Genomic DNA, 17,609 nt, shown 5'->3' with positions numbered 1-17,609 from the left:
ATATTGATATATAATGTAGGAACCACAATATTAATAACAGAAAGAAACAACCCTTTTGTGTGAATGAGTGTAAATGGGGAAGGAGTTTTTTTGGGTTGGTGCACTAATTGTAAGTGTATCTTGTGTTTTTTAATGTTGATTTAATAAAAATTAAAAAACGATACCGATAATTTCCGATATTACATTTTAAAACATTTATCGGCCGATAATATCGGACATCTGTAGTTATTTATTTACCAAATTTGTAAAATCTTCCCCCAAAAATATTTTTCTTAGTGGAATATTTGATGTGAAGTAATGGGAACCTTGGATAGGTCAATAATTCATAATAACATTGATTTTGATTCAATATTATGTTTTGAGCAATGACAGTTTGAAAGAAAAAAAAAACAGCTTTGTTTTATTAGTCAACATTGCAACTTTTTCTAAATTACATTTAACCTTTAAGCTTTTTTATTTCACTTTTGTTATATTTTTGTTTATTTTAATAGTATTTTTAGAATGTGCCGTGGGCCTTTAAAACATTAGCTGTGGGCCGCAAATGGCCTCCGGGGCACACTTTTGACACCCCTGCTATAGATAATAAAAATTTAAATGTGATAAATCTATGGATAAAAAGCAGAGCCTGGCGACGCATGCTCGTTTATCATAACTCTCTCTCGCTCTCTGTCTCTGCCCCTCCCTCACCAATGCTGCTGAGCGCACAATTAGTTTTGTTTTTAACCCCTTCTTAACCCTGAACGTACATTGAAAATACACGCAACCCTAACTCAAAATGCCGGACATTTGAGGCATTTAAGAAACTCCGCCCTGACAGCTCCGCAAAAGAGGACATGTCCGGTGAAAAGAGGACGTATGGTCAGTCTATCGTAGCCCGTTAGCTGCTAGCATGCCGAGTGTTGTGCCTCGGTGTGCATTGTTTACACAACGTGCGTTACGCTACTTAATATGTCCGTGTGGAAGCTCGTTCGGTACACCTCCGAACCGAACTGGAACCCCCGTACCGAACGGTTCAATACAAATACACGTACCGTTACAGCCCTAGGTACGGCCCATGAATACAGTAGGGAAGTAAACGCTACATACGGACGTATGAAACGTGTCCATTTTCCACAGTCATGTTTAATTATTAGCAATAAAAAGGTGCTGTGTCAGCAGTGCTACATATTATATTCCATTCATTTTGACAGTAAAGTCATCTTTAAGGAGGACAAAAGTCACCACAATGCGCGCGCTAACAGGAAGTGAGGACGTACATTCGGCGGTGTGCGAAGTGCAAAAACGACGTGAGGTGAAGTTCTGCTGCAGCAGCTTCCAGTTCAGCACGCCATCGGCGAATGCCCTACCCCCCCTTTACTTGTAAGGTACGCCGCCATGTTGACGGGCAGCTGGTCTCCCGGGGGCCCGCCGTCGGGGAACAGTAGGGTTGACATGGGGTTTGGGATCAGGCTGTCCAGTTCCTGTCTTTGACCCGTCTCCAGCAGCCACTCGTGGAACTTGGCCTCCACCAGCTCTTGGAACTTGTGCTTCTGCTCTCTACACACACACACACACACACACATATATATATATTAAAGCGTGTAGTTAGTAACGTAGCAGGATCCTGGGACCTTAGACTGGTTGAGGTCAGAGACCCTCAAGCCCACATGTTTTTCTGACTGCTATTGTGACAGTAGATGTTATATTTGATACAGAATAATGCATTAATCAACTGTGTTGTCATGGCGACCACAGACCTTTTCCCCCATTGATCGATAGGCAGTTGTGGTCGATAGACATTGTGATCGAGGCCAGCAAGTTCTGCCTAGCAACCAGGACCAATAAACGTGTGTGTGTTTATGCTGCTGCACCTGCTGGCTAGAAGTTTACTCAAAAATCACATGCTTCTGTGCCTTTATAGCAAGTCTTCAACAGGGTGTCCGTGACCCCTGGAGGTCTGCATTGGTACTGCAGTGGTAGAGTGGCATAACATTTTGGGTTGATTACCTTTTTTTTTTAGTTTACCCCGTAATTTTCCCACAAATGTAGATGTATTTAAATATATATTAATTCTGAACCAACACATATGTGGGTGGGGGGGTGGGGGGGTTTGGTTGTAGCGGGGGGTGTATTTTGTAGCGTCCAGGAAGAGTTAGTGCTACAAAGGGTTCTGGGTATTTGTTCTGTTGTGTTTATGTTGCGTTACGGTGCGGATGTTATCCCGAAATGTGTTTGTCATTCTTGTTTGGTGTGGATTCACAGTGTGGTGTATATTTCTAACAGTGTTAAAGTTGTTTATACGGCCACCCTCAGTGTAACGTGCATCGCTGTTGATCAAGTATGTGTTGCATTCACGTGTGTGTGCGTACAGAAGCCGCACATATCTTGTGACTGGGCCGGCACGTTGTTAGAATGGATGAAAAGCGGACGTAACGACAGCTCGTAGAGGACGTTAAAGGCAGTGCCTTTAAGGCACGCCCCCAAGACTGTGGTCCGGGTGGACTACGAGATATAATGACTGATGAACACCTTTGTTCGATAATGAAGGTTGCCTCAGCTCAAAGCCTAATGAACTAGCATCCAAGAAAAGATGTCAGGTATCTGACTTGGGCACATCAGATTAGATCAGTGTGTTGCAAACTGAGCAGTTTAAAGTCCTGAATGGTTGGTTTATTCATTGTGATTTTATTTTCAAATGTATTAGCCTGTGGAAAAAGTTAATGTTGATATTTACCTCAGAAGGCTGCAAATAGAAAAGAGACATTCAATTTTTATTTAAATTGTATTTGATATGCCATTGATATTTTTTAATTATTATTATCATTATTATTATTTGAAACTCGATTTTGCATGTCACTATAAAGTTACATAAGCCCTGCTTGTTCAATATTCAATGCAAAACTTGTTTGGGTCCCTATTAAAAGGTTAATTTGTTCAACCTTGGCCCACGGCTTTGTTCAGTTTTACATTTAGGCCCACTCTGTATTTGAGTTTGACACCCCTGGTTTATAGCTAGCAATTAACAATGCTAGTTATCGGCTAGCGATTAACAAGGCTAGTTTTCTGCTAGCGATTAACAGTGGTAGTTTCTAGCTAGCGATTAGAAATAGTAGTTCTCAGCTAGCGATCAACAGTCCTAGTATTAAGCAAGTGATTAACGGTGCTATATTGTATTATACTGATATCTTAGTCTTGCACAACAACAAGGTATATTTAGTTTAAAACACAATTTTATACAGGATAAATACATTATAGATAGAATGAAGGATAGATAAATATTGGGTCCCTGCTCCATTAGTTAAGGGGTCCTTAGCCCGGAAAATGCTAAAGTCCCTGCTATATAACAATTTTTTAATAAGTAAATGACCAAATTCTGCCTTTCCCTAAAATGACTGCCAGTATATTCCATCAATAAAGGCTGTTGAGTAAGCAGGGCTGTGAGTACCGTATTTTTCGGAGTATAAGTCGCTCCGGAGTATAAGTCGCACCGGCCGAAAATGCATAATAAAGAAGGGAAAAAACATATATAAGTCGCACTGGAGTATAAGTCGCAGCCCCGGCCAAACTATGAAAAAAACTGCTAGTTATAGTCCGAAAAATACGGTACTATTTATTTGGGAATGGTGTCCATTAAACGTGTCTTGAAAGGAGTGCACTTCCTAACTGCGACCAGCAGAGGCGCTGTAGATTCAGCATAAAGATGAAGTTGTGTCTTATGCAACAATTCAGACTCCTGGTTTCACTCACTTGTTTAGCCGCGCCTCCATCACAGTCTTCTGCCATTTTTGTATCCTCCTCTGCTTCTCTTCGATGGCCATCTGGTAGCAGGACGCCAGCTCGCCCGGCACCTCGCACGTGTCCCCCTTCATCTGGAACGGCACCACCATGGTGTGAAAGTCCTCCGGGGGCAGCAGGCGGTAGCAGGCCGGCTCAGTGTTGGCGTCCAAATCCTTGACGAGGCCGTCGGTCCCCAGCAGCAGGGGCTGGTCCCACATGTTGGGCACCACTGCCAGCCCCACGCTGCCCATGTGGTCCTCCAAGGTGGGGTAGAAGGTGTGGTAGGGGCCCAGGGTGATGTCGGCGTTCCCGGGCAGGAGCAGGGGACGGGTGGGCGTCAGGGCGTGCACCGTGCAGCGCGACGAGGCGCCGACGATGATCCTGCCTGCCACGCACACCACGCGCACGCTCTGGCAGCTGTGCACGTGGACGCTGGTCTCCACGGGGCCAAGGACCACCGTGCAGTCTCTGCATTTGTCCACGCTGACGGACCTGCAGAGTACAAAACAAACACCTAGCTGCTGTACTGGTATTTCCATTCTGGTACTAAAAACCACGTAAGCACCAACAGAACATCAATGGAAGCTTGGTTTGTTGTACCAAAGAGTTGACTTGAGTCCAACAGGACAAAGTCGATAAAATATGCATGATTCTGATCAGGGGGTTCGCTGTTGGCGTTAATGCACTTTCTGTGTCTTTTTACGCATTGAAATCACAAAGAACGCGCATTTCCGGAAGTCTGGGCAAAAATGTTTTGTTTAAATTTGCCGGTGTCATGCGAAATTCTGTATCCCTGAAATATTTTGTGTCCCCTGCCGCGGGAGCGCGCATTAGGGTGGAGCTGTATTATTTTCTCAAAACTATAATAATCTACTTGTTAATTAGAGATGTCCGATAATGGCTTTTTTGCCGATATCCGATATTGTCCAACACTTAATTACCGATTCCGATATCAACCGATACCGATATATACAGTCGTGGAATTAACACATTATTATGCCTAATTTTGTTGTGATGCCCCGCTGGATGCATTAAACAATGTAACAAGGTTTTCCAAAATAAATCAACTCAAGTTATGGAAAGAAATGCCAAGTGGAAGTGCATCCCAGAAGAACATCCATCCATCCATTCATTTTCTACCGCTTTTTCCCTTTTGGGGTCGCAGGGGTGCTGGAGCCTATCTCAGCTGTATTCGGGCGGAAGGCGGCGTACACCCTGGACAAGTCGCCAACTCATCACAGGCCCAGAAGAACAAAATAATGAAATATGACTAAGACGAGTACAGAAATTGAAACAACATTTAAAAGGAGCAGCTTTAGTTTTAGTTTTACTGTCTGCTGCAGCTCACCAGTAATCCTGCCCCGAATGCGGACTTGCAGGCACTCAAAGAACGTCTATGTGACTGTATTGGTCCAGACTGGGAGAATCAACACTAATTTAATCAGAAATTGCATTTTTAGATCTAAATATTTTTAATCAGACTTTTTGTTTAGGTGTCTGCAAAGATTCCACTCCTCAGATTATAACATGTGCTAGAAAAAAAGTGTCTCTGCTGTTGCAGAAACAAGCACAATAGTGCCAGTGTACCGATGGGGAAAAAAAACAAAAAAAAAAACTCTGCAGACAAGACTTTTTTGTTTGTAGATATAAATATATTTTGTTCCTGACAAAATCAAAACAATTGTTTTATGTGTTGGTACTAGTGTTGTCCCGATACTAGGGATGTCCCGATCCGATATTTGGATGGGATCGGCTGCCGATATTTGCCAAAAATTGCGTATCGGCAAGGCATGGGAAAATGCCGATCCAGATCCAGTTAAAAAAAAAACTCCGGTCCGTGTTTTCCAACGCACCGATTTAAATAATACATTTCACTTTTCTGCTGCTCCCTAATTTCCGTTCCGCATTTTCCAGCACACCTTCAACACAGCCACAGGTCTGTGAATTCTCACACAGTTGCTTTTAGCTGCTGGCATTACACAACAGGCTCTTCTCACTCTTTCCTGTGTATCCCTCTCACAGACAGCAAGTGCACCTTCTTACACACGTCACATACTGTCACGTACCAAAATGTATTTCTATACTTTTCGGTACTTTTCTATATAAAGGGGACCACAAAAAATTGCATTATTGGCTTTATTTTACAATCTTACAGTACATTAAACATATGTTTCTTATTGCAAGTTTGTCCCTAATTAAAATAGTGAACATACAAGACAAATTGTCTTTTAGGAGTAAGTAAACAAACAAAGGCTTCTAATTAGTCTGCTGACGTATGCAGTAACATATTGTGTCATTTATTATTCTGTCAAAATTATGACAATCACTTATGCTTCTGTTTGGATACTTTACATTAGTTTTGGATGATACCACAAATTTGGGTATCGATCCGGGTATTGAGCCGATACTAAGTAGTTACAGTATCATATTCATTGGTCATATTCAAAGTCCTCATGTGTCCAGGGACATATTTCCTGAGTTTATAAACATAATATAAATGTTAAAAAAACGAAAAAAGATTTTGTGACGCTAAAAAATATCGATAAAATCATACTAGTATCGACTAGATACGCTCCTGAATTTGGTATCATTACAGTGGATGTCAGGTGTAGATTCACCAATGGCGTTTGTTTACATTCGGGAATGCGTCATTAGCTGTGAAGCCGGTGAGCTACGGTGTGTAGTGAAGCATGCTTAGCTATTCCTCGTCCTGCCATGGAGGCAAGGATTAGTCATTTAGATGTAGCTAGGACATGGACCGGTACACTTCAGAGGCGGTGTAGTACCGAATATGATTCAATAGTATCGCGGTACTATACCAATACCGGTATACCATAAAACCATAATTGGTACACATTATTTTACAGTACTTCATATTCGAAGTGCTCTTGAATGTATTTTCATTTACCGGTACTGTATTTTTCGGACTATAAGTCGCAGTTTTTTTTCATAGTTTGGCCGGGCTCCAGTGCGACTTATATATGTTTTTTTCCTTCTTTATTATGCATTTTCGGCAGGTGCGACTTATACTCCGGTGCGACTTATACTCCGAAACATACAGTAATATAAGTTTGCCAAAGCCCTGGAGAGAAACACTAATAAAGTAACTAAAGAATACAAATAATAACTTACCATTTGAAAGAGGTAAATATTAAATAAAAGTCTCATGGTATTGACTACACCAATTATAGTTTGTTTACTGCAGAATGTTTGTAATTACGAGCAAAAAAAACTAAATAACTTTGAGAAAAAAAAAAAAAACTACCGAAAAAGCAAAACCATGACCCTAAAACCAGGTACTGACCGTCTGGTGGGTTACCTATACTGCTGCACCTCTAGTAAACACAAATGTATTTATGAACAAAATGACAGTTGTCAGCTGTTAGAATATATTACCTCAATCAAACATGGTGGGAATGTCTGTTACAAGATACTGCAGTAGTAAACAGCAGGAATGCGGTACGCCGTATAATCCTGCACGGGACAATCCGCTTTAATTTTTAAAAAATGGTGATTTTAATCGAGATTGGATGCCAAATTGCCCAGCCCTAACCACAGGTGGATCAAACAACGCACAAGCCGACTGCAGATAGGCTAGCGCAATAGTATAGTAAACAGAAGCGATGGAACAGGGTTGCATAAGAAGCCTCCTGATTGACAACCAGTGACAGGTGTGTCTGATGATTGTCAATCAGGAACAGGAGTGTACTTTAGCAGAACAAAAAAAGAGAGGAGCGCAGAAAAAGTACTAAAGGCAAAAACACAGGTAACTAATAAAGTTTAACCTGTCACGACACATTTCACTCGTGACAATTTCACCAACATGTATAATATGTAAATGTAAATACTGTCTCAAACTGACCAGCATATGAATTGGCTAATTTGACAAAGATATACGTGTCTAAACATCTCCAGTGGGATTTTTCCATGATCAAATCCAATGCTAAATGTGTAATCTGGTTCGGATCCAGATCAAATATGGCTCAACATTACAGCTCTAAGTGGACAGAAAACAGTTTATTGCTGAAACTGAATGAGATTTGACAGTGATGCGTCTGAACATGTTATTTTATGGAGTATGTGCAATGAGGATCTGATCCAGATTAGTTCCAAACCTATTTACACACAACATATTTGGTTTCAGTTTGCCAGGATCTAACAGTAGAATTTTTTAAATAAAATCTGTCATAATAAATTAGTTGATGGTTACAAACAAACTACACCTTCTTCAAAGTTTAACAAGAAAAAGCATTTTGGTGTCTGAACTTTGACCTTACCTGAGAGGTGAGAGGAGGTAAATGAATGCATCAGAGCATCGATGGATCTTAATGTTGGCCCCTGTCAGCTTGTCTGAGGTCTTGGCGAGGGTCTGCTTGTAGACCTGAGACATGAGCACTATCTTACTGCCAGCTGGAGCCATGTGAGTGTTTCGGGCTATCTTGGCTCGTTTCATGTTACCCTCCACTAGACAAGAAGAAGAACGTAGGAGAAAGCGTACACAAGGATAGGATTTAAGTCCTGTAAAAGATTTAGGGTACCTTGTTGGGCCCAGGCCAGTTTCTTCCCAGAGCGCAGGCAGGCCTTTATCCCAAAAGGATTGAGAGTGAGGTTGTGCTGGAGACAAGAGAGCAGCTGGTACAAAGGGAAGGAGCGCTTCACTGCACAGTAGCCCGCTTGCATCTGGAGCGGCTCTTTGCTCAGAAGTCTGTGGAGGGGCTGGACGGACCAGTTCAGTTGGGTTGAGCCCTCCAGGAGGAAGTCAAGGCTGTACAAGGCCTCCAGGGATAACTGGGAGACGACGTGGCAAGGGTCTGTCAGCGCAAAGGTGCTGGAAGCTAACACGATAATAGTGGAGGGCCACATACCTGACAGTCACGCGGGGCCAGTCCAGACTCTGACAACTGGCCGGGCTCCACCAGCAGCTCCAAAAGCTCAGCGAGGCGGCTCTGCACGAACGATAATTGGGCCTGGTCGTCCCAGTTCTAAGAGTGACATCATAAACAATGGTTGGGTTATACCTGGTGGTGTAGATCAGGGATGTCCAAAGTGCGGCCCAGGGGCCTTTAGCTTGTAGCTAATTTTTTAGCAGCCTGCGACACAACTAGTAGCATTCTAATGATAGCATGCTAGCTTTTTTGCAGTTATGTAGGCTCAGCCTCAAATATGTTGTTGCTTGACAAATGATACCGGTTAGAATGCCAATATTGGTATGCTAACTTTTTTTGTTAATTTTGTAGGTATATACCTCAGTCATATTTTGGTACTTGATGCATGCAAACGTTAGTAGACTAATATTTAAAAAAAAACATTTTTTAGGTACACACCTCAGAGTAATACATCTTTGTCTTGGTACTTGTCAAGAATGCTACCATTAGCATGCTAGATTTTTTTTTTGCTGATTTACTAGGTACTGTATACACATCAGTGTCAAATATTCTGGTATTTCACTGACGCTAACTGTAAGCATGTTAGCAAAGTACTGTTAGCATGCTAGCTTTTTTTTTAGCTCATTTTGCTCATATTTTTTGTTACTTGACACTATCTGGCCAACGTGTTTACCATTAGCATTTCAGTTGGGCTTTGGCATTCACACAAAATTTCTATCGAAATTCAAAAAAGTCTATATATTGTATTTGTTTAAAGGTCAAAACTACCAAAGTGTCCATTTGCATCCTTTGATTTGTCAGTCCGTGGCCATCAGTGGCAAAAGTTTGGGCACCCCTTGTGTATATATTTGTGCATTGCATGATGTACCTCGTCTAAGTAAGCTCTAGTAACTTCCACGATACTTCATAAAAGAGGTGGGGCATACCACAAATGTTTGCACTTTTATTGTGGTGGCTTTACACAAATAGATTTGGCGCTACCTTTAAGTGCAACTCTGATTCTCAAACACAGCTCATACAATCCTGGTCTGCCAGAGCATAAAACGTAGCAGAAAGGATCAGTGACTTTAGTAGCTTTGTTGCTATATTTAGCAAATATTCAGACGCTTCTACATACTAAGGGTGTAAGAATTATGTACCACGTTTTTCGGACTATAAGTCGCAGTTTCTTTTCATATTTTGGCTGGGGGTGCGACTTATACTCAGGAGCGACTTATGTGTGAAATTATTAACACATTACCGTAAAATATCAAATAATATTATTTATCTCCTTCACGTAAGAGACTAGACGTATAAGATTTCATGGGATTTAGCGATTAAGAGTGACAGATTGTTTGGTAAACGTATAGCATGTTCTATATGTTATAGTTATTTGAATGACTCTTACCATAATATGTTACGTTAACATACCAGTTGGTTATTTATGCCTCATATAACGTACACTTATTCCATACTTGCCAACCTTGAGACCTCCGATTTCGGTAGGTGGGGGGCGTGGTCGGGGGCGGGGCGGGGCGTGGTTGAGGGCGTGGTTAAGAGGGGAGGAGTATATTGACAGCTAGAATTCAGCAAGTCAAGTATTTCATACATATATATAGATATAGATATCTACATCCTGAAAATATGCAAACAAAACTGTGTTTAGATAATTGATACTTCCAACTTGCATAAATAAATCTTAAGGAATATAACATAACTTGGCTTCTGAGAGTTTCAAAATGTAATGAATAAAATGCTAAAGTTGTTGATAAACAAGCAATTATTTTAATAATTAAATATGGTCATTTTAAATGAATTATTATGATAATTTAAAATCAATTATTTCAAATATGTTTATTTTAATGTATAATTCTATGGCTGGATGTAGTAAGGAGTCAGGAAAAAATACAAATAAAAATAAAATAAATTTTGATGTTTTAACAAAATATAGTAAAAATGTATTTAGTTTTTTTTTTTAATTAATAAATATATTTATTTTTAGGTAAGATGAACATAATAATACAATTTATCTCTAGTCTGAGTGATTTAGTTCTTGTCACCCTGTTGTCCTCCCGTCATGAAAAAAGGCTGTCCTCACTCAGGTCCGCATGGAGCTGGAGGGGGCGTGGCTTCCAGCTACCCTGAAAATCGGGAGATTTTCGGGAGAATATTTGTCCCGGGAGGTTTTCGGGAGAGGCGCTGAATTTCGGGAGTCTCCCGGAAAATTCGGGAGGGTTGGCAAGTATGGTTATTCAGCCTGTTGTTCACTATTCTTTATTTATTTTAAATTGCCTTTCAAATGTCTATTCTTGGTGTTGGCTTTTATCAAATACATTTCCCCAAAAATTGAGACTTATACTCCAGTGCGACTTATATATGTTTTTTTCCTTCTTTATTCAGCATTTTCGGCCGGTGCGACTTATACTCCGGAGTCACTTACTGTATACTCCGAAAAATATGGTATTTGGATTTAGTTTTTTTTTGGTCCCAAGTCTATACTCGACCCCAAATTCCAAAAAAAGTGAAAAACAGGCAGTGCTTCTTGTGTCATGCATTTCCGAATCAAATACTGTGGAACCTCGATTTACGAATCCTTCTTGTGAAAGTTTAGATCGAGCCAAATATGCCTCTGTGTGCGAACCACGTCATGGTGTACAAGCGCTTCCTTCATTTTGTGTGTCGCTGGAAGCCTTGGGGTGCAGCCATTTTGGGGACGTCACATCCTGTGCAGTACAGTGCACAAAGAGCCCAGTTATTTTGGAGCAGCTATTGTGTTTACGCAGTCCGTTACTCGCCAGCGCGGGTTTCTTTTCTCAACATTCACCAAGTTTTGTCTATTTAGCCTACTCAATATGGGTCCAAAAAAGCAGAAAAAACAGCCTCAAAAGGAGGGGGAAATCCCTGTGGACTTAGACTTGGAGAGGAGAGGGAACCCCGAAGAAGAGGACTCTCATTCTGACTGTGTCCAATTTGACCGGTCTTTGCTTGAATTGTTGGAAAAAATATATTTAATTTAAGAACGGGCGATTATATGATCATTGATTGCAATTAATTTGAGTTTGATCACAGTGATCATCTGTTAGCATAATTACTCGATCAAACATGACAGACATGTCTGCTGGAGGTTACCGCAGTAGTAAACAGTGGGGAAGCAATTATGCTTGGTATACGCACAATCCGCCTTTATTGACCGTGATCCTGTGTGTGTCTGTCAATGTGTGTGAAAGTGTGTCCATGTGCGTGACCTCCCATTCCACCGTCACAATAGTGAGGCTCGTCAGATGTAAATAATTTTCAATTAGCGATGTACCCCTTCCACATACACAGCTGGAAGTGCAGCCCAGAAAAACAAAATAAAGAAATATGACTAACACTAGCATAGAAGTTGAAACACAACATTGAGAAGGAGCAGCAGCTTTAGTTTCACTACCTGCTGCAGCTCACCAGTAATCCTGCCCTAAATGCGGACTTGCAGGCACTCAGAACATCTATGTGACTGTATTTGTCCTGACTGGGAGAATCAACACACCCACTAATTTAATCAGAAAAGGCATTTTTATCAAACGTTTTGTTTATGTGTCTGCAGAGATTCCACTCCTCTGATATACCATGTACTAAAGACACTGAGTTCTTTTTGTTTGTGGATAAAAAACAACAACATTTTGTTAATGAAATAATCATTAACGTTGTTTTGTGTGTTGGTCCACATTATTTTACAGTACTCCAAATTCCTACTGCACTTTAATGTATTTTCATTTAATATAAGATACAGAATTTGAGTTTTAATAACTCCACAATGTGAGTCACCGCTTGTTTGCTAAAGCACTGGTGAGAAGCACTGATATATACAAGTAATTAAAAATACAAATAATAATTTGCCATTTGAAAGTGTTGTTTAGTAAATGTTCACTTTAAATAAAAGTCTTATAGAATTCACTACACCAATGATACGTTTGTTTACTGCAGAATGTTTGTGAGGACAAGCAAAAAAATAAATAAATAACTGAGGCAAAAAAGTTGTTCTGTTCACACCCCCAAAATGTACCAAAAAAGAAGAAAAACCATGGCCCTAAAACCAGGTATGGACCGTAGCGTGGTTTACCTGTATTGTTGCACCTCGAGTAAGCATAATCAGAGATGTGAAAAAAATGACAGTGGTCAGCTGTTAGCATATATTACCTCAATCAATCAAACACGCTGGAAATGTCTGGTACAAGATACTGCGGTAGTAAATATTAGGGGTGTAACGGTACACAAAAATTCCGGTTCGGTACGTACCTCGGTTTAGAGGTCACGGTTCGGTTCATTTTCAGTAAAGTAAGAAAACAACAAAATATAAATTTTTGGGTTATTTAATTACCAAATTTGCAAAATCTTCCACCAAAAATATTTTTCTTAGTGGAATATTTGATGTGAAGTAATGGGAACCTTGGATAGGTCAATAATTCATGATAACATTAATTTTGATTCAATTTTATGTTTTGAGCAATGACAGTTTGAAAAAAAAAAACAGCTTTGTTTTATTAGTCAACATTGAAACTTTTTCTAAATTACATTTAACCTTTAAGCTTTTTTATTTCACTTTTGTTATGTTTTTGTTTATTTTAATAGTATTTTTAGAATGTGCCGTGGGCCTTTAAAACATTAGCTGTGGGCCGCAAATGGCCTCCGGGCACACTTTTGACACCCCTGCTATAGATAATAAAAAATTAAATGTGACAAATCTATGGATAAAAAGCACAGCCTGGCGACGCATGCGCGTTTATCATAACTCTCTCTCTCTCTCTGTCTCTGCCCCTCCGTCACCAATGCGGCTGCATGCACAATTTGTTTTGTTCTTAACCCCTTCTTAACCCTGAACGTACATTGAAAATACACGCAACCCTAACTCAAAATGCCGGACATTTGAGGCATTTAAGAAACTCCGCCTTGACATCCCCGCAAAAGAGGACATGTGCGGTGAAAAGAGGACGTATGGTTAGTCTATCGTAGCCCGTTAGCTGATAGCGTGCCAAGTGTTGTGCCTCGGTGTGCATTGTTTACACGTGCGTTACGCTACTTAATATGTCCGTGTGGAAACTCGTTCGGTACACCTCCGAACCGAACCGGAACCCCCGTACCGAAACGGTTCAATACAAATACACGTACCGTTACACCCCTAGTAAATAGTAGGAACGTTGTACTCGCAATAATCCTGCATGGGACAATCCGCTTAAAAAAAAAAAAAGTATCAAGATCGGATGATATGAAAAAAATAATCATGGTCATTTTATTACCTTATCGCCCAGCCCTAATTTAACTTCATTTTGTATGCACCGATAAAGGTGTAAAATTTGGTAAGTAGAATTACTATGACCGCTTGAGACCGTGGTGTACCTAATGTTGTGGCCTGAGTGTAAGTGTGTCTTGTGAACAAAGATGGTGACCTTGTTTTGGGAGCTAGTCTTGGCCTCTCTGTCTGATGAAAACATGGTGCGCGTTCGATGGATGGGCCACTCTTCGCCAATCAAAGAGCTACGCAGAGACACACGGTTCAGCTGCTGAATGTAAAGGAAGAGGATGAACTGCAGCGTGTCCACCGACATCTGGAGAGCAAAGACAAAGGTGAATCAAGCAGCTAAATGCTGCAAGACATTACAGTAAATACGGTCATTTATACCTTATTCCTCTGCTGTTCCAGCTCACTTTTGTTGGAACACTGTGACAGACAATCCACCCTCTCCAGCCGCTCTCCAGGCGAGTTGCTGGTGAATAGGTCAAAGGTTTCAAAGTAGATCCAGGCCAGCTCTTCTGGAAGCTGCAGCTTCCCGCACGCGATGTGCCTCCACATGGGCCAGCCCAGGGAGGGGAAGCAGCCTTCGCGGCTCTGCACGTAGGTGGCCATCTTGCGGAGGTAGTGCAGGCTGAGCTTGGAGGTGGGTGCCACCTATAACCAGGCATCACACCAAGCTTTGAACCAATATTCTAGGAGATGGCAAGAGTGTTTGATCGCTGGGGACATTACCTGAAGAGCACCCAAGAGGAAGGGCTCCATACGCGGCCATATGTTCACACTGTTTGTATCCATGTCTAAATAAATGGATTAAAGCAATTAAATATAGTGTTAAATATAGTCGTACACAACTGCAACCACAATAAAAAAAGATTTTGCTGAATAAATACTACTCTAAAAGTGAGACTTTTTGTATCGAGTCTTGGATTGAGGTGTATTTAATGGTATGTCCAGTGTGTGTGTATTGTAACAGATTTTATTTTCTTTCACTATAATGGTGCGTTCCCATTTACCTCGGAAGTTGGGAGCTAGAAATGACGTCACAGCCGAGCTGTGAGCGTTCCAGTTACGAAGTCAAAAATCAAGACAGCCACATCCACGAAAGGTATTTTTGCCTTCTTTGAATATAAACAACTGATGGGAAAACATGCATTTCTGCAACCTTCAAAATGAAGAGGAAACAGACGCCCTTATATGTACCACATCAATGACAAATAAATGTAGTGACGTTACCATATATAAACGTTCCACAATGCAATGTGTTTGGCTAATTTAGTGTGACAAAAACTAATCAGAAGTGCCAATAACAATAATATAAAAGTGTACCGTATTTTTCGGAGTTTAAGTCGCTCCGGAGTATAAGTCGCACCGGCCGAAAATGCGTAATAAAGAAGGAAAAAACTATATATAAGTCGCACTGGAGTATAAGTCGCATTTTTGGGGGAAATTTATTTGATAAAAGCCAACACCAAGAATAGACATTTGAAAGGCAATTTAAAATAAATAAAGAATAGTGAACAACAGGCTGAATAAGTGTACGTTATATGAGGCATAAATAACCAACTGGTATGTTAACGTAACATATTATGGTAAGAGTCATTCAAATAACTATAACATATAGAACATGCTATACGTTTACCAAACAATCTGTCACTCCTAATCGCTAAATCCCATGAAATTTTATACGTCTAGTCTCTTACGTGAATGAGCTAAATAATATTATTTGATATTTTACGCTAATGTGTTAATAATTTCACATATAAGTCGCTCCTGAGTATAAGTCGCACCCCCGGCCAAACTATGAAAAAAAAACTGCGACTTATGGTCCGAAAAATACGGTAATTTAGTGTGACAAAAACTAATCAGAACTGCCAATAACAATAATATAAAAGTCTATATCACTGTCTACATCGAGAGCATCCATCTTTAAAGTTAACTCAGGGTGTGTGAGAATGTTCCAACTTTCCAAATAGGAAATCCGACCACAAGGGACGTTCCAGTGGAAATCCCGACTAGGATTCGGACATTTGGACTTCCCAGTACAAATACAACGCACCTTAAACCTTTCTCTGGTATATTTACTGCTCGGTAGTGGTGCGTAGTGTTTTTTTAAGACTATTTATTCCAAAAATATAGGATTTGCAAAAAAATTTACATACCGTATTTTTCGGACTATAAGTCGCAGTTTTTTTTCATAGTTTGGCCGGGGGTGCGACTTATACTCAGGAGCAACTTATGTGTGAAATTATTAACATATTACCGTAAAATATCAAATAATATTATTTATCTCATTCACGTAAGAGACTAGACGTATAAGATTTCATGGGATTTAGCGATTAGGAGTGACAGATTGTTTGGTAAACGTATAGCATGTTCTATATGTTATAGTTATTTGAATGACTCTTACCATAATATGTTACGTTAACATACCAGTTGGTTATTTATGCCTCATATAACGTACACTTATTCAGCCTGTTGTTCACTATTCTTTATTTATTTTAAATTGCCTTTCAAATGTCTATTCTTGGTGTTGGCTTTTATCAAATACATTTCACCAAAAAATGCGACTTATACTCCAGTGCAACTTATATATGTTTTTTTTCCTTGTTTATTATGCATTTTCAGCCGGTGCGACTTATACTCCGAAAAATACGGTAATCTGCATATCCATCCATCCATCCATCCATTTTCTACCGCTTGTCCCTTTTGGGGTCGCGGGGGGTGCTGGAGCCTATCCCAGCTGCATTCGGGCAGAAGGCGGGGTACACCCTGAACAAGTCGCCACCTCATCACAGGGCCAACACAGATAAACATACATTCACACTCACATTCATGTTGCATTTAATTAATTTCCACTAAATAAAGCTGCTGTGTTTTGTTTAATAAATAATGCCAACACACCCAAGAACAAGCAGTATAGAGGTAGAATGGCGATGCTCGGGGTCTAACTGCCAAAAGACAAAGACAACAACTGTAACATTTAATAACATGTGAAGAGGGTAGGCGTCTAGTGACGTCACTTAATGCTGCCATGGCAACCTGGCTGAGATGAACCCTTCACGTGAAACGCTGACTTGAGTAACCGTCGACTTTTACCATAACTACAGCTGCAAGAAACACATTTTGTTGTAAAAATGGTATTGCTCGAAGAGGAAGTGAACAAGTTAGTCTCAGCTGCGTTCTTTTGTTCGCCAGCCGTTAACTTGACTCGAAGCTAAGCTAGCGAGGCTGACGAACACCACTCGTGTTAGCTGACTTACTTTGAGCCTGAGTCGAGGGCCAAACGTGTTGATGTCGTCGTTCCATTTCAGCGTGAGAGCGCTTCGTCAATGACTTCAAGACATTTAACACTTTAGTGTCGTTTGGAAGCGCGGCCATCCATGTTTGTGAACATTGAAGATCTACTTCCTATTTGGCGCCCTCCACAATGTCCACAGCCCAATTATGAGCCCCGCCCCGCCGGCTGCCGCGCATGCGTAGTCGAGCTGTCAAGCATAGGGCAGTATATTTGGTACACCTGCACAATTTAAATGAATACAATCTAAGAGCTGTATCGAATATTACAGAAGATAATAATGCTCGCAGAGGCGGTAGTATAAATGGTACAAGTGGGAAAATCAATCTCGTCAACCATCTTAGGCGTGGGTGTCCAAAGTGTGGCCTGGGAGCCATTTTCGGCCCGCGGCACAGGTTTTGTTGGCTCGCAGCATATTTCT

At 40.6% G+C, this 17,609-nt stretch overlaps 1 protein-coding gene across 1 annotated transcript; it reads right to left on the bottom strand.

The window, feature by feature from the left end:
* Positions 1-1,102: 1,102 nt before the first annotated feature.
* On the bottom strand, positions 1,103-17,339 carry tbccd1 (TBCC domain containing 1). The gene is made up of 9 exons (XM_061970817.2): positions 17,154-17,339; positions 14,626-14,690; positions 14,281-14,547; positions 14,048-14,206; positions 8,622-8,738; positions 8,295-8,544; positions 8,034-8,220; positions 3,727-4,248; positions 1,103-1,536 (listed from the first exon to the last, which is right to left on the bottom strand). The coding sequence occupies exons 1-9, from the start codon at positions 17,269-17,271 to the stop codon at positions 1,320-1,322; spliced, it is 1,902 nt and encodes a 633-aa protein (XP_061826801.2). The 5' UTR covers positions 17,272-17,339; the 3' UTR covers positions 1,103-1,319.
* Positions 17,340-17,609: the final 270 nt, after the last annotated feature.

This window comes from Nerophis lumbriciformis, linkage group LG13, assembly GCF_033978685.3.
Source record: "Nerophis lumbriciformis linkage group LG13, RoL_Nlum_v2.1, whole genome shotgun sequence".
In the NCBI taxonomy this organism is placed as follows: Eukaryota; Metazoa; Chordata; class Actinopteri; order Syngnathiformes; family Syngnathidae; genus Nerophis; species Nerophis lumbriciformis.
This window is presented reverse-complemented; position numbering and strand designations above follow the sequence as displayed.